This window comes from Halichoerus grypus, chromosome 15, assembly GCF_964656455.1.
Source record: "Halichoerus grypus chromosome 15, mHalGry1.hap1.1, whole genome shotgun sequence".
In the NCBI taxonomy this organism is placed as follows: domain Eukaryota; kingdom Metazoa; phylum Chordata; class Mammalia; order Carnivora; family Phocidae; genus Halichoerus; species Halichoerus grypus.
Window position 1 is genome coordinate 47,871,227 of NC_135726.1, and position 22,813 is coordinate 47,894,039.

Below are 22,813 nucleotides of genomic sequence, written 5' to 3' on the forward strand. Positions count from 1 at the left end.
CACCACCCTCTGCTCCGGAGTCCTCGTCCTCTGTTCCCAGGGCCCTGCGCCCGGCCCCAGCCCAGCACCTTTGGTGATGCAGCTCAGGACGCCTTCCGAGGGCTTGCACACCTGTCCTGGCTTGCAGCTGTGGGCCTGGCACACCACACCTTGCCCGGCGTGGCACACACACTGCTGCTGGCAGTTGTTGACGAGCATCGTCTGGTTCGGCTGTGGGGACAGAGGGCGACGGCCATCAGGGCGGGAGTTGACACCAGCATCTCAGGCGTTCCGGGGCCAGAGGGTCCAGAGAACACGAAAAGGGCACCTTTCAGCAGGGCAGCCCCTTGTCTGTGAACCTAAGGCACCGCATGGCCTTGGGATCCAATTCATTCATTCATTCATTCATTCATTCATTCATTTTTCCAAAATGCCCACTCAATGTCCGCTCTATATGAGAAGCGTTGTGACATACCAATTAGGAGCAAAAGCTCTGTAATGAGCACTGGGTATTATATAAGACTGATGAATCCCTGACCTCTACCTCTGAAACCAATAATCCATTATGTGTTAATTAATTCAATTTAAATTTTAAAAAAAAGAGCAAAGGCTCTGGAGCAAACTGCCTGGGTCTGAAGCCTGTTTCTGCTATTTCCAAACTGTATCACTCTGTGCAAATTACTTAACCTCAGGACGCCTGGGTGGCTCAGTTGGTTAAGCGTCTGCCTTTGGCTCGTGTCATGATCCCAGGGTCCTGGGATTGAGTCCTTCCTCGAACTCCCTGCTCAGCAGGGAGTCTGCTTCTCCCTCTCCCGCTCTCCTTGCTTGTGCGCTCAGGCTCTCTCTCTCTCTCTCAAATAAATAAAATCTTTAAAAAAATTACTTAACCTCTTGATGACTCAATTTCCTCATCTATAAGCTGCTGATAATAATAGCACCTACCTATGGTAGTATAACTTACTTAGTAATACATATGAAGTATAGGGGAAAGGAAAAGGGAGTTTTTAAAAAAATAATCCAGGTTGGAGAGGAAACAAGAAGGGAGAAAATGTGGTTATCACCAAGGATGCGTGATGGGTCCATGGAGATTTATTACACTGTTCTCTTGACTTTTGCATGTTTGAAAATTGTCATAATAAAAAGTTCGTCTCTATGTGTAACGCACCTAAACTGTGCCCGTGGCATTGAAAGCTGTAACTGGTATGAGGTAAGCACCATCTACCTATTTGCTTTTGTTATCGCTTTTGTTTTTTTTTAAAGATTTTATTTATTTGACACAGAGAGAGAGATAGTGAGAGAGAGAGCATGAGCAGGGGGAGCGGCAGGCAGAGGGAGAGGGAGAAGCAGACTGCCCGCTGTGCAAGGAGCCTGATGCGGGGCTCGATCCCAGGGCCCTGAGACCATGACCTGAGCTGAAGGCAGACGCCTAACCGACTGAGCCACCCAGGCGCCCCTTGTTACCACTTTCATTTGTATGAGGAGAAGAGTAGAGAGGGCGCCTGCCTTCACAGAGCTCCTGGTCCTTTGAGGGAGATAGGCTTTAGACAAACACACAGGCAAATCGAAGAAAGAGGAGTAAGTGGGTGAGGGTGGAAGAGGCAAGCAGAGGGAGTTACCTGCTGTGTCAGAGAGACAGTCTAGACCCGGGGAGCCAGGGGAAGGTTTATAGTTGCAGGGCCCATGGCCATATGGAGAAGGGTCTTCCCGCCGCCATGGGGGAAGGTGGCTCAAGGGAGCAAGAGTGAGGGCAGGGAGGCAGCAGGTGGGAGATGACAAAAGGGACCACAGTGGGGCCATGGGGAGGGGAAGGGCTGGGTGGGAGAGATGTTCAGGAGGCCAAGGGGCCGGCTGTGGGGAGGTGGGCAGGCCCTGGTCTCTGCCTGCCGTGACCGGGTTCCTACCTCATAGTAGACACCGTTGTGGTAGCAGCCACATTGCTGGATGGGCACGCAGGCCTGGCCGTCACTGAGGAAGCCGGGGTCACACTGGCAGCCCTCGGCGCAGCTCTCCGGGCAGTGAGGGGGGGCGCTGAGTGCCGAGCAGCCCAGGGAACAGGTGTCTGCGCAGAGCTCATAGTGGCTGTTGGGGGGGCATGCCATCGCTGCAAAGAGGGAGTGTTGGTCAGAGCCCCCTCCCAGGGGCTCTGCGGAAGGGGCTGCAGTGTCTGCCGCTTCTGAGCCTCAGTCTCCCCTCCCTCTTCCCCTCAGTACCCCCCGCCCTTCTCTGCCCCTTACTCACGACAGAATGACTCAGTCCTCCAGGGACCAATGTTGCCTCCGGCCGCCTGGCAAGCACTCACATAGGCTTGGATGCTGCTGCAGAGGATGCTCTCGTTCCCGCCACCCAGGCAAAGATCAAAGACACAATTTTCTAAGGGACCCTGGGGCTCAACCAGCTTGTGGCAGGCGGCCAGAGGCCCAGTGGGGCTGGTGAGGAGCCCACAGAACTTCTCCTGCTTGTACTTCTCCTCCAGCTCAGGGGGGCACTTGAGGTCCGGGCTGCAATCCTCCCCGGGCTTGCAGGTGGGCGGTGGCAGGCACGGGGAGCCAGGTACCGCCTCCTCCCAGGAGTTACCGAACTCGTTTGAGCTGCCTGCCTGTGAGCCGTCCGGCTTCTGGAAGTCATCCTTGGCGTCGCCGTTGTAGTTCCCACAAAGGCCACGCAGCTGCTGGTAGTAGTTGCCTGGGACGGTGACCCGCACGTTGTACATGAGGTCGTAGGCCACACGCAGGCCGAAGTCAGTGTCGATCACGACGTTCGAGCCGTGCTGGGAGGCGCGGACCTGGCCCTGGGCCAGCACCACGGGCAGCTTCATGTCCACACCATTCACCTGGGAGGTAGGAGATGCCACGCATCAGACGGTGCACTTTGGGAGGGTAGACCCTCGTTCGAGCCCTTGCCTGACGTTGGAGATCCATGTGACCTCCCAGTCTCTGGGCCTTAGTTCCCGTATTTGTAAAATGGGCATAATCATCAGGTCTTGCAAGTGGGTCGAATGGTGGTCCCCAAAGGATATGTCTGCCCAAAACCCCTGAATGTGACCTTATTTGGAATAAGAGTCTTTGCAGACCTACTTAGGGTCATGATCTCAAGATCATCCTGGATCCGGGTGGGCCCTATGCCCAGTGATGAGTTTCCTCGTATAATGACGAGAGCCAGAAAAGGAGACAGAAGAAAAGAGGCCATGTGAAGACAAAGACAGGGGGGACACCTGGGTGGCACAGTCGGTTGAGCAACTGACTCTTGTTTCAGCTCTGGTCGTGAGATCGAGCCCTGCGTCAGGCTCTGCGCTCAGCGTGTAGTCTGCTTGAGATTCTCTCTCCCTCTCCCTCTGTCCCTCCTGCTCGTGCACTCTCTCTCTCTCTCTCTCTCAAATAAATAAAATCTTAAAAAAAAAGACAAAGACTGTGATGGGAGTGTCGTGGCCGTGAGCCAAGGAACACCTGGAAAACACGAGAATTCTCTGGAAGAGGCGAGGAAGGAGCCTCCCCTGGAGCCTTCAGAAGGAGGGTGGCTCTTGCCAACACCTTAAGTTTGGACTTCTGGCCTCCACAACGGTGAGAAAACAAATTTCTGTTGTTTTAAGCCACCATGCATGTGGTAACTTGTGCCGGCAGCCACAGAAAGCTGATATAGGCCTCGATGGAGTAACAAGCTTCCCAGCTACCCTTCCTTCACCCCTTGCAGATCGATAATGCAGGGATGGACTCCGGAGCCACCTGCCTGGGTTCCAACACAGCTCTGCCCCTTCCCCTTCCTGCGACTCTGCCCGTGAGGCGCCTCTCTGTGTCTGTTTCCTCGCCTACCAAGTGGGGTCCACACGGTTACTGTCAGGATTATTTAAATTGACATCTGGGAAGCGCTGAGAAATGTGTCTGGCATGGAATGGGTGTTCTGGGAGCATTTGCTAGCATTCTGAGCTCTGATTGGGAGTTTTTCTTTTGACAAGTAAGTGGGTGCTAAGGTTTTTCACTTTAAGCGTCAGTGGGTGGAGCGTTAGGCTAATGGGAAATGAACTTCAAACCCCTGAGCCAAGAACCAGTGGTTTCAAGTGGAAGGCTGCTGGGCATCCAACGAAGCCTTAGAAGTCCACCCCTGATTAACACACTCGCTCATCCTTCCTGAATGCAGACACGCTGAGCATCAGAGGAGGAGGCAGGAGGAAGACAAGCTCCTCAAAACATAGTCACCTGCCATACTTCCCAAGCAGGGACCTCGGTGCCTCAGTTTCCTCATCTGTAAAGTGCGGGATATAATAGTTTCCACCTCATGGAGAAGCTAGTGGCTTCAGTGAGATGCAAATGACAAGAACACCAACCACACCTGTATTCAGAGCCAACTATACGTGAGGTGCTCTCCTAGGAGTGTGAGCAAGCATCTAACGCATGGCCGGTGCATAGCGGATCCCTGAAGAAGTCAGCTCTTTATCAGCAACCTCATCATCAATCCTGCCTGAGTGCAATGGTCATGTGCCTGCATTTTAGTGGGATCCCTGGGGAGAGCCTTCCACTTTCCATAGGAGACCAAATCCTTCTCAGAAAAGCACCATGGTGCACCCAGGGTCCAGTGCGCTGTCTCCTGGCATGTCGTCCCGGGTTCAAGTCGTGCCTTTGCTGGGGCACTTTGGGCCAGTGATGGGACCTCCCCCTCTAAAGAATAAAGCAAATAATGGTACTTCCAGCTGCAAGGATGAAATGATACTGTGAATGTGAAGTGTTTAGCGGCCAACAAAATCAGAGGTAAGCCGTGTAAAAACCGGAGCTGCTGTTACTGTTGTTGTTATGGTTGGTAAGGGGTGATGGGGTCCCCCCCAGATTGTCCTCTGTCCTTGAACCTTTCCCAACCCCCATCCCCGAACTTGCCCAGCCTCTGACTGCTTCATGTTGCTGGCCAGGAGACCAGGGAGGGGGCTGGGGCAGGGACCAGGTGCAGGGAAGGTTCAGGGAAAGGGAGGTGGGGGTGAGCAGAGATGTTCAGAGGGGATAGGCAGGAGCAGGGAGAGGAGAGCCTGAGGAGCAGACAGAGGGGGAAACTGAGTCACGTGGGAGCAGGTCCAGGTCCCCAAGGCCTCCTGACTCCTTGGCTCCCACTCGGGGCTCTGACCGGCACCTACCCCCTCCGCCTTGGGGACCCTGTGCTTCCCACATCCACTCAGAGCTCTGAGCCCCCTGCCTCTGGGCTGAGTGCTTCGCATGTCCCACCCACAGAGCACCCTCTATCCCAGGCCCCCTCCCCTTCGTGTTCCGCTGCTCTTCTCACCGTGACCTTCCACTGATTCTGCTCCAGCCGCAGGGTGAAGTTAGCCACCTGGACGGTGATCACCCTGGTCACACTGACTTTCCCATTGCCCCAGGCCACGTTCTCCTGCAGGACGGTAAACTGCTGCAGCCCAGGCCGGGTCTTGTAGGTCCGAGACAGCACGTACACACAGGTCCCCATGAAGTCGAAGCGGCGGCCGTCGAAGGTGGTGTAATGGGGGTCTCCCGAGGCTTGGCAGGTGGCAGAGCCCACGACCACGCAGCCCAGGAGGCCACCAGATGGCTGGCAGGCCTCCTGTGGGCCACAGGCGGAGGGCTCGCAGGACACCAGGCCGCCCTCCTGGCATTGGCAAAGGGAATCACACCCAGGTCCGGGGTAGAAGGTCTGGCCTGGCGGGTGGTAGACGCCCTGGTATGCGCAGCCGCAGGAGGGCAGGGGCACGCAGGACTCACCACTGAGCGCGAAGCCCTCGTCACACACACAGCCCTCGTAGCAGTCGGAGCCACAGCCCCCGGGCACTGGGAGGTCCCCACAGGACAGCGGGCAGCCACGGGAACATGCCTCGTAGTGGCTGTGGGGCGGGCAGCTCAGAGCTGTAGGGAAAGCAGCAGTGAGCTCGTGAGCATCAAGAATCTCCGCTCCCAGGTGACGCACGCGCAGGCACACCCTCACTCACACTCACACGTAAGCCATCCGGCGGCAAGGAGCCCCTCTCTTCAGTGGGGCCTGGGGCACAGATTACATCACAATTAATCTGGGCCTAATTAAGATTCTATTCCAACTTAACTGTAGTTTGTGGTTATCCGTAATGTCTTTAATGACATGTCTTTTTTTTTTAAGATTTTATTTATTTACTTGACAGAGAGAGACACAGCAAGAGAGGGAACACAAGAGGGGGAGTGGGAGAGGGAGAAGCAGGCTTCCCGCCAATCAGGGAGCCCGATGCAGGGCTCGATCCCAGGACCCTGGGATCATGACCTGAGCCGAAGGCAGACGCTTAACGACTGAGCCACCCAGGCGCCCCTTTAATGACATGTCTTAAACATATAAGTGCATATACGGTGTGTGTGTGATCTATGCAATGCATTTGTGAACACAGTAGTTTTAGCTTCTTCATTCTATAGTGATATAGTAGTAGGAGGAGTAATTCTGTAGTAAATTGAAATCTTTGGCCCACGTTGTGAAGAAGAGGAAAAAAATAATTCCTGTTCCTCTCTCCGAACTCCAGTCACTCCAGATTATAAGACAAGCGGTTTCCTCGAAACAAAACGAAACAAAAAACCTAAGACTGAGCCCAGTAAAGCCTCTGTCTGTGCCGAGATAATAACCACGTGCGGCCATTTAAATCTAAGTTAATTGAAGTTCAATAAAATAGAAGATTTACTTCCTTGGTCACACTAGCCCCATTTCAAGTGCTCAGTATGTGACTGGTGGTGACCACACAGGAGAGCTCAGGGACAGAACATTGCCAACATCACCAAAGTTCCATTGGATGGCGCTGTTCTAGATCTTATAGCCAGCTTACAAGAGAATCCAGGGACAGAGGAACAAGTTAAATAGTGCAGAAGCAACTAGCCAAATCCAGAAAGTAGGAAATTCTGCAGGACAAATGACTTGATTTTTTTCCCCAATAAGCAATGGCCCAAACAAAATGGATAGAGGGGCAGAAATGAGATAAAACAAGTACAGCCAAATGTAGACTGTAGAATATAGATGGTAAGTGTATGGGTATTCACTGTAAAATTCTTTCAATTTTTCTATACATTTGAAGAATTTCATAATAATGTGTAGGGCAAAAAGGAAAGGGGCAGAATGAAAATGATTGAAGTAAAATCAACCCAATGCTGTGTGTGGATCTGGTCTGGATTCAGATTCAAACAAACTGAAAAAAAAAAACCAACCACTTTTTTTTAGACAATTGGGGAAATTTGAACCTAGGTTGAGTTTAGATGATGTCAGTGTTATTTTTGTTCCTAGTAACAACAGCATTGTGGTCATGTTTATTAAAAGTTCTATCTGCTGGGGATGTTTACTGAAGTATTTATGGGAAAATTCATAGTTCTAGAATTTGCTTTAAAATACTTCTGCAAAGGGGCGCCTGGGTGGCTCAGTCGTTAAGCGTCTGCCTTCGGCTCAGGTCATGATCCCAGCGTCCTGGGATCGAGCCCCACATCGGGCTCTCTGCTCCGCGGGAAGCCTGCTTCTCCTTCTCCCACTCCCCCTGCTTGTGTTCCCTCTCTCGCTGTGTCTCTCTCTGTCAAATAAATAAATAAAATCTTTAAAAAATAAAAAAATAAAAAAAAAAAAAAAAAAAATACTTCTGCAAAATTGGGGCACCTGGGTGGCTCAGTCAGTTAAGCATCTGCTTTCGGTTCAGGTCATGATCCCAGGGTCCTGGGATCGAGCCCCGTGTCTAGCTCCCTGCTCACTGGGGAGTCTGCTTCTCCCTCTGCCCCTCCCCCCCAACTCATGTGCTCTCTCTCTCTCAAATAAATAAAATCTTCAAAAAATAAACTAAAATAAAATATTTCAGCAAAATTAAAAAAAAACCAATAAAACCAAAGGGGTGTCGGAGGAACCAAGAATGCCACAATACCCACAGTCATCAAAGCTGGGGCTGGGGTAAGGCCCCACCCTAGGCCCCCCTCTGCCTGATGTCTGCATCCTCACAACCCAATCTTCTAGAACTGCCCCAAGGGGTACAAAGGCAAGAGTAGTCTTAAGGAAATAAGAGATTCTCAGTTTCCACAAAGGCCACAGAATGAAGCAATTAATGGTACAAGTTCAGGAGCCAACCTGCCTGGATGCAGGTCATGGTGCCTTGCTATGTGACCTCAGGCAGATGATTTGATATCTCTGTGGTTCCTACCACTCACTTTGTAAACGAGGAATAGGAACGATCCCACCTCACAGAGTGGTGGTGAGGAGGAAATGAGAAGAACCCTTAGAAACCCTCAGAATGGGAACTGCACCATGGGAAGTGTGCCTCACGAGCACCGTCCGTAGCGATAGGAACCCTTCCTAAGATGACTGGCCTGAGAACATCTACTTTCCCACTGTCCCTTCGGTGAGCGTGCTTCTCCCACTTTACAGAAGACAACTGTGCACTCCCCACCCATCCCAAATCAACATGGTGTGCTGTCCGGGGGTGTGGAAACCTCTGGGGACACAAAGGGACACTTCCAAATACTGCTGTGAAGTGTGGGGACAATGCATGATGAAACCTCCCTGGGTAAGGAATCAGGACCAATGTTGCTCCCAACAAGATGGAAGGAGGGTCTGATAGAGCCGGCTGCTCGGAGGACAGGAATAGTTAAGTTTTACTGTGTCTCTCTGTGTGCCTGACTTCCCTACAACTCAAAAGGATTTCAGAGTGGAGTGACATTGCTGGGCCAGAAGCCCTTCCACCCACTTATTAGCATCCTATATATGAAAATCAAAAGCAGAATTGATGTTGAACCTGGTCTCGCTCAACAGCAGACATGAACTTTTGGGGGGAAGCTGCATCCATCTCACTAAGAGATGCATTTCCAGTACATTCTACTCTTTATGTTGAATATTTTTATCAGTTGTGTACTAATGATACTTGCAATGATAACTCCCTCCATTCTTTTTTTTTTTTTTAACATTTAGAGTCTGATGGTCTCAGGAATTTCTGATGATAATGAAATGTTCTTCACAGGTGTCTATATTTGTGGCGAAGTCTGATGGGGATTGGGACAGACTGATGATGGCCACGCCTTCTTCTGGGCTTGGCCGTGGTCCTGGCTTTGGCTCATGGGATGACAGCAAATGGGACACTAAGCAGAGGCCTGAAGTGTGCTTGCCTACTGGGGCTCGTCCACGCTTGCCGCTCTTTGGAACCTCGAGACCACTGTGTGAAGCAGCCTGCACCAGCCAGCTAGAAGATGAGACCCAGTCAGCAGGGACAAGCAGTCCCGGCTAAGGTCCCCCCAAACCAACCAGCCTGACAACCACCAGATGTGTAAAGTGAGGCCGTTGTAGACCATCCGGCCCCCACAGAACCGCCAGCAAGACTGCAGAGATAAACCACGCTGGCCCAGACTAGGAGATCAGCCCAGCAGCCTGTAGAATCATGAGAAATAATACTTGTTGTTTTAATCCACTTTTCACTTTGGGAATGTTTGTTACACAGCAAGAACTAACTGATGCAGTGATCTAAAAAGAGACTTTCATGTATTTCAGTATATTATGCTAGGTTAAATTCTGCTGGAACTAAAAATCTCTAGAAGGTCAGTTCAGGAGAGTGAGAATTTTTTTTTTTCCTGTTTTCTCCCCCATTATATCCTCAGTGTTGGGAACACCAGTAGGTGTTCAATAAAAAGTTGTTGAATGAATGAATGAATAGAAGCTGAAGGAGAAAAAGAAATGATGTGACATGCATGTATTTATCATGCGAATTTCAATGGACAGTGATGTGCGCCATCCAGGCAGATGCTGTAAATGAGTGAAGTGGGTCAGATGGTGACCAAAAACATTGGAGAGAGACCAGCCTTCTTCTAAAGGCAGCCCTGCTACTCGTCTCTGAATGACAGCTGCCATATAGGAATTAGACCCGGGGCCACCAGATATTTTTGGTCATCTTACAAATATTTCCTGCATCTGTGACTTCCCAGGCATGTAACTGAATCCTCCTAAGCCTCTGTTTCCTCACCTGTTAAATGGGTGCAGCCAGGTCCCTACCTCAGAATACCCCTCTGAGAGTTACATGAGTTAATGCTATGTATACGTTAATGAATATTCATAAGGCCGAGCCCCCCAGCTGTCACTCCCGGTACTCACGGCAAAGCTTCTCACTCCTCCAGGGGTGCACAGTGGCCCCGATGGCCTGGCACGCAGCGGCGTAGGTGGCCAATGCCTCACATAGCGGCCCAGACTGGCCTGGCAGCAGGCAGCGGTCATAGACACAGTCGCGCAGGGCACCCTGTGGGTCCAGCTTGCTGTGGCACTCGCGGAAGGGCCCCGCGGGGTCCGCAAGGATCCCACACTCCTTCTTGCTTTGCAGCTGCTGGGCCACCAGGGAGTCCAGGTTGGGACACTCCCCTGGCTCAGTTGCCCCACAGCCTGGCCTTGTCTCCTCCTGCCAGCTGTTCCCAAAGGCCAGGGCATTGGCAGCTTGGCCTCCATCCCGTAGAGCCAGGTCATCATCGGGCTTCCCATTGAAGTTCCCGCAGAGCCCACATAGGGCCCCGGCATAGCTGCTGGGCACCTTGACAATCACACGATCATTCCAGTTGTAAGTGACAGTCAGGCCAAAGTCTGTGCGCACAACTGCATTTTGGCCCTGGCGGAAGACCTGCACCTGCCCATCTGCTGCCTGGAAGGGCAGGTGATGAAGGATGCCGTCCACCTGGACAGAGATGAAGGAGGTCCAAGGGGTCAGGGTATTCATGTCTGGGTGTCTCGCCCTTCACTCACTTGGCTCCAGCTATTCTGAACTCCTTGCTGTTCTCTTGAGCACATGATGCTTGCTTCCACCTCAGGACCTTTGCACTTGCTTTTCCCTCTGTCTGGCACACCATCTACCTGTCTTCAACCTGCAGCTATCAGCTTAAATCCAAATCCCTAACCCATGGCCTTCAGAGCCTACAGGATCTGTCTCCCCATTACCTCCCTGACCTTACCACCTCCCACTCCCCCTGCCTCACTCAGTCTGCTCCAGCCACACTGGCTTTCTTGTTATTCCTCTACTTCTCTCAGTTTAGTCCAACTCTAGGGACTTTTCACTTGGCCAAGAATATTACCCAACACTTGCCTCCTGGCTGCTTCCCCTTTATCCTTCAGGACTTGGTGCATAGCCAAGCCCCTTCCCTACAAGGTCTCGTTTCACTGTGGCTCTGTATACCTCTGTGCCTGCATCACCTGCCACATCGCTCACTCAGCCTCCTTGCTGTCTCCCTGAACACACCAAGCGTGCTCCCACCTCATGGCCTTTGCACTTGCCATGCCCTGTTAGCTTTGATCCAAATCCCTTACAATGGCCTAAAAGGCCCTAGGTGATCTGAGTCTCACTGCTCTCCAATTTCGTTCTCCGGTACTGCCCATCCCACCCCTGCAACTCCAGCCGGGCATTCTCATCTTCTCCTGGACTCCGTGAGCTCAGTCCAGCCTCAGGGCCTTCGCTGTGCCTTCTGCTTGTGACATTCCTACCCTCTTCCACGTCCCTATTCTTTGCCTGGTTGCCTCCCCATCATCCTTTATGTCTCAGTTTAAAATAGAACCCCTCTCCCCACCAGGCCCTGCTTGTCCCCACTTTTCTGACCTCGTCTCCTACCAATCTCTCTATCCCATCCCCCCATCCTCACTCTCAAGTACAGCCGCACTGGCTCTGTGCTGTTCTACTGTACTCTTCAAGCTTGGTTCAGCCCAGCCTTTGCACCTGCTGTTCCCTGCACCTAGGAGCCACCGCTCTTCACCTGGTGGTCTCTTCCTTGTCCTTCAGGTTTTGGTTGAAATCAAGACCTCCATCATAGCCATCCCCTCCATCATCCCCTCCCTCCATTCCAGCCCCACAGGCCTCCAGACTATTCCTCTGCCCTCTTGTTTGTTCCTGCCTCAGGGCCTTTGCACTTGCTGTTCCTTCTGCCCGGAATACTCTTCCATCCACTTCTGTCCCTGCCTGTTCCATCTCTCTTCTCAAGAGTGGCAATAGGATGTAGTGGTTAAGAAAGTATAGGCTCTGAAGCCTAACAGCCTGGCTTCAAATCGTGGCTCTGTCACTCATTAGCTGTGTGACCATGAATAGATAACTTAGCCTTTCTGTGCCTCAGTTTCTCATCTAACAAGATTAGCTATTTCACAGAGTGTTCTAGAAATTGAGTTACTATGTGTCAAGCATTTAACATGTAGAAGTAACTTAATATGTATCGGTCCCACCCGGGGTTCAGAGCCCCTTCTCCTTAAGGGGGATTTCCTGCCTCTCTGCCCCCTCCCCCCTCCCCCGGCCCGGAGTCACTCACCAGCACCTGCCCGGGGGAGTCCCGGCGCACGGTCACTTTCACGCCACGGGCCTCCACGCGCACAGCGCGCGTGTAGCTCACGGTCTGGCTGCCCCGGTGCTCGTTTTCCACCAGCACCCGGAAGGCGGGCAGCGCCGCCGCCTGGCCGCACGAGCCGACCAGCAGGTACGTGCAGGTGCCCATGAAGTCGAAGCGCCGGCCGTCGAAGCTCACGTAGTGCGGATCCCCGGACGCCTGGCAGCTCCCGAAGCGGTCGGGGTAGCAACCCAGGAGGCCGTTCTGGACGCGGCAGCTCTCGCCGGTTGGGCAGCCCTGCCTGTCCTTGCAGCTCACCTGCTGGGTGGCGCCGTTGCAAGTGCAGAGCCGCTGGCACTGGTCGTCCGCCCACACCTGCTGGCCGGGCGCGAGCAGGCGGCCCTCGAAGATGCAGCCGCACGACGAGGCCTCCACGCAGGCGCCGCCGCTGGCCACGAAGCCCGGGAGGCACACGCAGCCCTCCGCGCACTGGCGCCCGGAGCAGTTGGCCGGCACCGCCTGGGGGTTGCAGGTGGCGGGGCAGGCGGGGCCGCACTGCTCGTAGCGGCTGTTGGCCGGGCAGTTCAGGGCTGGGGGGGGGGGCGGGGAGAGACGGGGAGGGGGGTCAGGCCAGCGCGACGGGCCTGGTGGGGTGTCTGTCCGAAGGGCTCAACGAGACTTCCCTCCCCACACCCTGCTCCTGCCCCCGGAGCTCCCCGTGGCGCTTCCATCCCTCCCGGTGCTGGGGCCCCAAACCTCAGAGACACAGTTGACTCTTTTCTTCCTTCATTTTCACGGACAACCAATCTGTCAGTAAATCCTGTGAGCTCCATAGTCAAAATCTATCCAGAATCTGCCCCCTTCTCTCGCCATCATCCCTACCCTGGTCCGGTCCCCTCTCCCCCAAGCAGCCTTCTGCCTGGTCTCCCCCCATAACCCCCACTCAGCCCTCACAGGCTGTTCCTCACAAGCAGCCAGAGGGGCCCTGTGAACACCAGTGACATCCCTCTCCTGCTTAGAGCCCTCTTGTGGTGCCATCTCAGGGAAAAACGGGGGTCCTCCTGGTGGGCCACGAAGCTCCCCATTATCTGAGCCCATCGCCTCTCTCCTCATCTCCTCTCATTCTCCCTTTGGTTCACTCTGTCCCAGCCACAGAGGCTTCCTCATATGTCCTCACACTCCCACCTCAGGGCCTTTGCTGTTCCCAGGGTTTGTACTGGCCATTCCTCAGAAGGCAGGGCAGCATGTGGTTAAGAGAAAGCTACTGGAGCCCAGATAGCCTGGGTTCGAACCCCAGCCTCCCCTTTTAAGCTGTGTGATTGTGAGCAAGTGACTCCAATCGCCCCGTGCCTCAGTTTCCTCATCAGGAACATGAGATAATAATAGTACTGACCTCCCAGGGTTCTGAGGAGTCAATGAGTTCATCTATGCAGAGACAGCCCATAGTGTCTTTACTACTTAGCTGACTCCAGTGTCTTATCCTGCTCTCGGTTCCGCTGTCACCTCCCCAGAAAGGCTGTCCCTGACCACCCTCTTCATTAGCCTCCCATTCGCTCTCATCACATGAACTTCGTTTCTTTTGCTCTTTAAAGATATTCCATAGTTTGCCGCTTACTGTCTGTCTCCCCCGCTAGGATATAAATTCTGTGAGGGTGGGGGTCCGATCAGCCTCAATCCCCCACTGAATCGCCAGCACCAAGGACAGGGTCTGGCCCACAGGAGATGCTCATTCATTCAGAAATGAATGAGTGGATGGATTCACCAATTCCTCCTTTGCACCAGGCATTGGGGGAACTTGGGAGGGTGGGTGTTTACTGGGCAGTGAGGACAGAAGAGTGACCAAGACAAGCCCCACGTGGCCTCAGTGTCTCCCCCAGACTTACTCCTCCTCTGGAGTCCCCGTCTCAAGCCCGAGGCCTGGGCCTGGACACCTCCTCTTCCCTGGGCACTCGACTTTCTGTCTCCTGAAAATTTCTTTGGGAGCCTCTCCAGGGCAGGGGCAGGTGTGTGCTGGCCCCCACGGCACCCATCACCAGCAGAGGGATGGGGCCATGTAGGGGCTCAGGGAATGTTTGTGGATTGAATGAATAAATGGGCAAATGAATGATTAAGTGGACGGACACCTGACTGAGGAGCTTGGACTTTATCCAGAGGGCATCGGGGAGTCACGGAAGGGCTGTGAACGAAGGGACATTTACATTTCTGCTTTGGGACTCGGAGGACTACCTGTCACACCAGCTCCTCTCTCAGCCTGGCACCCACGTCCTGCTCCCCCCTTTTCTGTCTCGTTCCAGTTTCTCCTACAGGTTTCAGATTGGGCATCCCTTTCTCTAGGAAATCCTCCTCGATCCCTTCCCCCCCAGGCTGAGTCGAGAAGCTTTCCTGGTCGCCCATAGCCCCCTAGACATCCCCCCTCCTGGCCCTGTCCACTCTGCCCGTGCCTGGCAGAGCCCAGCAGGGACCACCCTCGTGGTCACTGCCTAGAGATGTGTCTGCCCCAGCCTTAGGCTCACTGTGGGCACGGTGTGGCCATCTCGGCCATCCCTGCGTCCCTGGCATGGTCCAGCTTCAGGCTGCACCACAAGGAGTGCTCAGATATGGAGCAGGTGCAAGGAGTCCCCTGCCTCCCACCACGCGTGCCCCCAGCCCCGCACCGAGGGTGTCACTCACGACAGTGGGCCTGCGACCTCCAGTTCCCGACAGAGATGCCAAGCTCCAGGCAGGCCTGGGCATAGGCGCTGAGGCTGCGGCACAGGCTGGACCGGTCCCCATTGAGCACGCACAGGTCGTACACGCACTCCTCCAGGAAGGGCCGGGGGGGCAGCGCGCTGTGGCAGACGGCAAACAGGCCGTCGGCCTGGGTCAGCATGCCGCAGAGGCGGTTGCCCTCGTAGTGCTGGGCCTGGCCCGGGGTGCAGGAGGGACAGTTGTTCTGGCAACCGTCCTCACACAGGTAGTCCTCGTCCTCCAGCCTCCAGCTGTTGGCAAACTCCACGGGGTCAGTCACCAGCTCCAAGTCGCTGGTGAGGAAATCATCGTCGGGGTTGTGGTTGTAGTTGCCACACAGTCCCCACACCTGACTCTGGAAGCGCTCAGGCAGGCTCAGGGCCAGCTGGCAGTCCCAGTCGTAGGTGACCACCAGCCCGAAGTCCAGCTCCACTATGGCCTGGGTCCCGCTCTGGTACACGCGCAGGCTGCCCTTGGCCAGGGAGACGGGCAGGCGTGAGCGCTGGTTGTCAATCTGCGGGGGGTGGGGGTGGGGGGGCAGCGGGCGGTCAGATCCTGCGTGGTCTGGCCCTCACCCCTCGAACCCTCCCCACTCGCCACCCCCTGCCCCGGCTGCCCTGGGATTCCTTCTTCCTGTTGCTGCCACCGACCAAGCCTTGGGGTCTTTGCCCTCGCCTCCCTGTGGCCTGAAATGTTCTTCCCCTAGACACACCCGTGGCTCACTCCCTGACCTCTGACCTCTTACAAAAGCTTTGCGCCACTGTCACCATGGCAGTGACACTCTATTTTATGTGGCAACCCCTCCCTACGCCCTATGCCCTTTCTTTGCTCTATTTTTTTTTTCCCTATAGCTTCTAACATATCATTTGCGAATTTCTCATGTTTATCATCTGCCTAACTCCGCAGACCGTCAGCCCCACAAAGACAGGGATTTGTGTCTGCTCTGCTCGCGGCTTCCTCTCCTGCGCCTAGAACGGTGCCTGGTAGAATCGCAAGTGCTCAATGAGTGAATGAAGGCGATGCTGTGTTAGAGAAACATTCACCGGGCACTCCCTCTGGGCCTGGCCCTGGCTGGGCGATCCTGGGAGTGATGACCGAAGACAACCCAGACCCCGCTCTCCTGGGGCTCCCAGTCCAGTGAGGGAGACAGACTGGTCACTAGATCAGAGTGACAGATCAGAGGGATGGTGGGAGCTCTAAACCTCTGCCAAGTCACTGACCTCTGTAAGGATCTGACAAAAGTAACAGGGCTCTCTCTCTGAAAAACTGCATAGCAGATGCAAAATTCCACACATAATTTTGGGGATTTGAAGTCCCTCTGAGCTTGTGCTCAGTCCCTCCAGATTTCTAGAACACCTACTTTAATCCACTTGCTTATTAATCTCACAGATCCACCTGCACACCCACACAGCGAGGTGGGTACAAGAATGCTCAGTGCTGCGCTATTTGCCATCGTGAACAAAGCATCCATCGGTGGGAGACTGAGTTACCCAAATGATGGGGCATCCATCCAATGCAGAACAGTGCAGGTGTAAAGAACAACAACAACAAAAGAAAGCCGAGGCTCCCTTGATGTTGATATGGAAACAGCTCCAGAAGCTACCGTACAGTGTAAAAAGCAAAGTGCAGAACAGAGCAGACAGTACGGTACTCTTCGCTAAGAAAGGGGAGAGGGAAGAATGTAGGTTTGGCTTGCTTGTATTGGCATAAAGAAACCCTAGGTGAAACCTCAAGAAATCAGTAAAACTGGGGAGTGGGGGAGGGAAGAGAGAGAAAGCAGATGAAGACAGGAGTGACAGCCAGACCTTCCACAACATGCCCTGTTTGTTTTGAGCTATGCTGATGCTTTACCTCTTAAAAAAAAAAAAAAAAAAAAAAAGAATCGCAGCAAACGGAAGAAATTCACAAGCACTGTGCTGAGCAAAAGAATCTTCCCGCAAATGGCTTCTTCCACTGTGTGATTCCATTAATATGAAGTTCTTGAACAGGCGAAACTAATCATTGGTGGGAAAAAAAATCAGAACTATGGTTGCCTCTAGGAGCGGGTTGGGATTGTCTGGGAAGGGGCATGAGAGAATGTTCTGGAATGATGAATAGATTCTATATCTTAATGGAGGTTGGGGTTGCACATTTGTTAAAACTCCATGAACTTAAGATCTATGGATTTTTATTATGTGTACATTTGATATCCAATGTAAACAAAACTGGGACTGCCAGCTGGCCCTGAGCCTGCCTGAGCGCTTCCAGAGCCAGGTGTGCGGACTGTGTGGCAACCACAACCACAACCCCGACCCACAACCCATACCATAAAAATATGGTATGAGGCAGAATGGCAAAGAGGTTAAGAATGGACTCAGGAGCCAGCCTGCCTGTGTTCCCAACTCCATCTCTTACTGGCTCGGAGCCCTTGGGAAGTCGCTCATCTCTCTGGACCTCAGTCTCCTCACCTAAAAGTGTTAATAATAATGCCTCCCCCCACAGATTGCTGTGAGCATTCCATGCATTAATACACGGAAAGCACTAAGAAACAAATCCAGCACATAGCAGGTGCTCCCTAAATTTAGCGTTTGGTCGCTGAAGACATTCCCCATTGTTGGACAGTTTGTTTCTTTTCTTTTCTTTTTTTTTCCTTTTGCTACCCCAAACCAGGTTGGCATAAACTTTTCTTCCCCCAACCATATCTCTGAGTATCCTTAAAATTTCTAGAAGTGGAATTGCTGGACGAAAGGTATTTCAGGCTCTGATTTTCAAATTCCCCCTCCCCAGCCCCCACTGCCCCCTCCTCCGTACCCCCCACCCCACAGCCGAGGGCTTGGGTTTGGGGCCCAACACCCAGGCTTTGCCTCCTCCTTCTGACTGGAGGCTCATAGGTATTAAACCTGAACCCTTTGGACACTTACCCGAGCAAAGCCAACTTCCCCTCGGACCAGAGATACTGTGTGGCTGTAGGCGCGCACGTTGACCAAGCCCACGTAGGAGACCCGGCGGCTGCCCCGGTGCTCATTCTTGGCCTCCACGGCGAAAGCCGGCAGGGTCTGGTCGTTGCTGCTCAGCTCCGCCATCAAGTAAAGGCACGTGCCCATCATGTCATAGCGCCGGCCGTCGAAGGTTGTGTAATGGGGGTCACCTTGGGCGCGGCAAGTGGCCACGGGGACCGCCACGCACTTGGCCTCCTGATCCACCACCTGGCATTTCTGCTGCGGACCGCACTGCAGGTCTTCGCAGGAGGGTTTCTGGGACAGCACGGCTGGGGAGGGGAGGAAGGGGGTGGCAACGAAGAAAGAGTCAGGGGTATCCTCACAGGTGGGAATCCTGGAGCTCTCCTGCTGTGCAGAGTTGGGGCAGTGGGCTCACAACTACCCGTTGGAGAAGTGGGGAAACTGCGGTCTGGAGGCCCCCCGGGGAGATGGCTGCCCAGGCATGACCCAACAACCCCAGGTATTCTAATTCCCTAGTTTGACAAGGCTCAGCCCAGAAGAACTGAAAGGTAGTGAAGAAGGATGGGCAGGGATCATCATGGAAATGTTGATTTGTGGTTTTTCTCTCCCCGTGTCCCCCTTCCTGTGCATTCCCACTCGGGTCAGAAGGCTAAGGAATCTTTTTTAAGGACAGAAAATGGAAGTCCCTGCCTTCCTGGATCAGGCTGCCTAGGTTACAATCCTGGCTCTGCTGGTCGGGCGGCACTGGAGAAGTAATTTTAAACTCTCTATGCCTCAGTTTCCCCATTTGCAACAAGGGGGTGACAACAGTACATTCTTCACAGGGATATTTGGGGAGGAGGGCATTGCCAGGCTTAAAGAAGCTAAAATATAAGTAGGGTTTGGCCCAGGTGGTGAGTGTTACCTGTTATAATGAATCACCTACCCCTCTCCTATTTGACTGTTCAAGCCCAAAGTGGCTCTTTGAAAGTGGGTGGCTTGCATGCCTGTGGTTGGAGGGGGCATTTTTTGCCAGTGCTGGGAACTCTAATGTCTAGGGTCCTAGCTTGAAGCAGGAGGTCCACATAGGAAGAAATAGCCCTTCCTCCCCTGCCTCCCAGTGTTCAAAAGTTCTTGCTTTCTGTCTGCTCATAATAACTTGCCAGGTACCCCCTGAGAGCTTTACAAATGTTAACTCATTACTCCCTCACTCCAATCCTGTGAAGGGGTACAGCTATTAACCCTATTTTACAGATGGGGAAACTGAGGCCCACAGGCGAGGTCACATGCCCAAGGTCACACAAGCAGAGGTGGGATTTGAACCTGGGAAGTCTGGCTTTAGCATCTGTGTCCTCAGACACCACACTGCACTGCCTGGGGACAGTTCCTCAAATGCTCTGAGCCTAAGGTTACACGTAGGGCCAGGTCCTAGGGATTAACTATGTTAACACACACAGGACATCCAGAATGGTCTCTGGTATATTGAGAGAGAACTCCCCCCGCCCCACGGTAGCCATTATTATTTATCATACTTTTAGACCTCCTGCGTTGGGGTGTAAACGTTCCTATAGAAGGTGGGGGATTGGTAGTTAATCACTGGTATAGTTGCTAAAATAGCAACATATTAAAAATAAATAAATAAAAGATCAAAATACTTCCAGACTGTTTGATAAGAAGCTGCTGACCTGAGCCCACTCCTCCCCACAAAGATCCTTCCCTCTAGGCACCTTGGCTCTTTCCTAGGACCCTATCCCTAACCCCCGTCCCCCTGCAAAAAGCATCTGACAAAGGGCTGAGGCCAGACACCTGTCAGACACCGTGGGGGCTTACATATAGGACCCTGCTGCCGTGCTCTGGCGGGCACCGCTTCTGACTGGTGGGGACCTTGGATCGCACTGGTGGCTAAATATTTAGTGGTTCCTTGAGGGGCTTGGGTAGGGAGGAGCTGGGAAGCCTTAGGGAAGGGGAGGATGGCAGAGAGGATGGAGGTGAGGTGGGGACAGCCCCAGGGGAGCAGGTGGGTGGGGAAAAAGGAGAGGGTGAGAGAGCCAGCCAAGGGGTCACGGGTTGGACAGGGTCGGGGGGTCATTTCCCATCACTCACTTCGGCCGCAGGCACCTGCTGTCCCATAGCTTATGGCCTGGAGCAGCCCGAAGGTGAGCAGCCCGAAGTTAGTAGTGGCCTCAATCATGTGGATCTTGTCACTGGGGCCAAGGTCCACCTCGGCATAGGAGAACTCACTGCCGGGCACAGCTGTCCAGGAGAGCTTGGCCCCCATCCTCTGCCCTTCCATGGTCAGCTCGTTAACCGCCTTTGTCTGTGTTATTACGAGAGCCACACCCTCAGTGCCTGGCACGCTCTTCACCACATAGGCCGGGCAGTAGGCTGCCACATCTGGGACCAAGGCCAGGTGGGGGTCATAGGTTATTTGGTCCCTTGTGGCACCTGTGCCAAACTGCAGGACCTGGATGCCCACGTCTGCAGACAGGTAGAGCGGCCGGGACGGCCGGGTCTCAAACTCTACCACGTCGCCCGCCTGGAGTCCTTGGGAGCCAGTGGTGCCCCCCTGATTGTAGCTCAGCTTCGTGGTCTGGCTGGCCACGACATAGACCAGGTCGTAGAGGGCCTGGGAGGACAGAGAGGGCACCACGTAGCGGGTGCCCCAGGCGGACGTGGGGAGCAGCTGCTCCACCACGTGGTTGCAGTTTGTGTGTTTCTGGGCACAGCTGTGGCCGGAGAACACAGCCACCGGGCCATTGGCTGTGATCCTCGATCCCGAGAGCTCAGCTGTGCTCTGTACCTGGGCCACCTGGTAGGGCTGCAGAGTCAAGGTCACGACACTGCCCGCTGGGTAGAACTTGCCCTGGAATGTCGCAGACCCCTTCAGCTGCATAGTGACCGAGGCCCCCGCCGCCCCCGCCACCACGGCGAACTCCTTGACATTCTTGGACGAGGTGCTGGGAGGTGTGAGCACAAAGTACTCAGAGCCCAGAACCCGGATAGGCCACAGCCGCGTCAGCTCTGCTGTGTCGGGCTTGGTGTTTACGGCTTGCGCGGAGATCTCGCGGTCAGAGTGGACCATCACTGCGTGCTGGAAGACCTTACTGCCAACCATCTCAGCCTTGGAACTAATGTTGACCATGACTGACTGCCCCGGGTTCACTGTGACATTCTGCCTGGTGCCATCTGCGTGGCAGTGAATGGAGACCGAGGCAGGGCGGTCCGACAGACTGGAGAGAAGGAGTTGGAGAGAGGCCCGGTGGTAGTTAGGCAGGTAGTTCTGCAGGAAGGCCGCAAGGAAGTCCACGGAGGTCCCCTGGGTCAACCCTGGGGGTTGGGGGGAGAGAACGCAGTTGCGGGTCTGCTCACGCAGTCCTCTCTAGCTGAGAAGGAAGGCTTTGCATTGCGCCTAGATATCACATTGAAATATCAACTCGAGCTTTTTCTCCCCTCGCTTTCCCTTCTTATTCGCCTACCAGCCTTTCTGGCTTTTGTTCTCTAAAAACCTGAACAGGGGGCGCCTGGGAGGCTCAGTCTGTTAAGCGTCTGCTCTCGGCATGGGTCATGATCTCAGGGTCATGGGATCAAGCCCCACATCAGGCTCCCTGCTCAGTGGGGAGTCTGCTTCTCCCTCTCCCTCTCCTCTGTGCACTCTGTCTCTCTAAATAAATAAATAAGTAAGTAAATAAATAAAATTAAAATAAAATAAAATAAAATAAAAGCCTGAACACTTTGGACCTGATGGGCCAGGCAAGTAATGCAAATGTGGGAAACCATCTGGGTGGCCAGTGTGCAAACCAGAGATTCATACGCCAAGGAAAGCGGGTAGGGTTAGCCTATTATTATGATGATTTATGGGCTCTTCCCGCCCCTTTTTTTATGCCAGATCTTACCATTTTTCAGGAGAAACTGGCTATTTGAATTTCCATGTGAAATCTCCAACCCCAAATTGTTTTAAGTGCTATGGGCCTCAAACTGGCTGGATTCAGGTGCCGGTTTATGACTTCTGTCTTAATAAAACATGGGGGGGTGTAAAGGGGGTTAAGGGAAGAAGGAGATTATGGCAATGTGGACAATATGTCTCATAGAAAGAGGGAGGAGTGGGTGCTTTTCAACACCCCCAACTAGGAATAGATTCTCCAGGGCTGGGAAGAGAGGGAGGGAGAAGGGAAGGGGGGAGGGGAAGAGGGAGGGAGAGGGAGGGGGAGGAGGGAGAGAGAGGGAGTTGGAGAAAGAGAGAGGGCAGGGGAGGACATCTACAAGGTCTTGGAGAGAGTATGTGGTTATAGAAGGACTTTCTGCTGAATTAGGGGAGCCTTGAAAGATGTCCCAGTGTCCCCTGGGGCCAGGGGATCGGGGACAATAAAGGCTTCAAAAGTGACCTAAGCATGGGGCGCCTGGGTGGCTCAGTTGGTTAAGCGACTGCCTTCAGCTCAGCTCATGATCCTGGAGTCCCTGGATCGAGTCCCGCATCGGGCTCCCTGCTCGGCGGGGAGTCTGCTTCTCCCTCTGACCCTCCCCCCTCTCATGTGCTTTCTCTCTCTCATTCTCTCTCAAATAAATAAATAAAATCTTTAAAAAAAAAAAAAAAGTGACCTAAGCAGATGCTGACTGATGACTAGACGGCTCTGAGGCCCCATCCTTACCCGGTACTCTGACTTCACCTGAGACTCCAGTCCTGGGCATAACCCTGGGGAATCGGGCACCAAGCCCTCCAAGAATGACTTGAGTGAAATTTTCCATCACCTTAGCAGCAGGAGGCTCAGAGTCAGAACTTTAGTTGAGTTACAGAAAATTGAGAAAGCGGTACTTCTTGAAGACTTAAATTGGGGGACTGCGGATTTTATCTGCTTCTTTCTAGGAGAGAGAATGGGAGGATCCCACCACAGCTCTCTGCAGAACTTAAGGGGCCTCGATCCCACCTCAGCTAGGCTG

General features: G+C 53.5%; 1 protein-coding gene across 1 annotated transcript in view; it reads right to left on the reverse strand.

The window, feature by feature from the left end:
• FCGBP (Fc gamma binding protein) overlaps positions 1-22,518 on the reverse strand; it is a 40,344-nt gene extending 17,826 nt beyond the window's left edge. Inside the window, 10 exon segments of the mRNA XM_078063569.1 lie at positions 69-210; positions 1,881-2,080; positions 2,218-2,809; positions 5,239-5,831; positions 10,042-10,609; positions 12,219-12,823; positions 14,904-15,474; positions 17,861-18,207; positions 19,982-21,205; positions 22,491-22,518. Of these exon segments, the coding sequence (XP_077919695.1) occupies positions 69-210; positions 1,881-2,080; positions 2,218-2,809; positions 5,239-5,831; positions 10,042-10,609; positions 12,219-12,823; positions 14,904-15,474; positions 17,861-18,207; positions 19,982-21,205; positions 22,491-22,518 (4,870 nt within the window).
• Between the last annotated feature and the right edge of the window lie 295 nt (positions 22,519-22,813).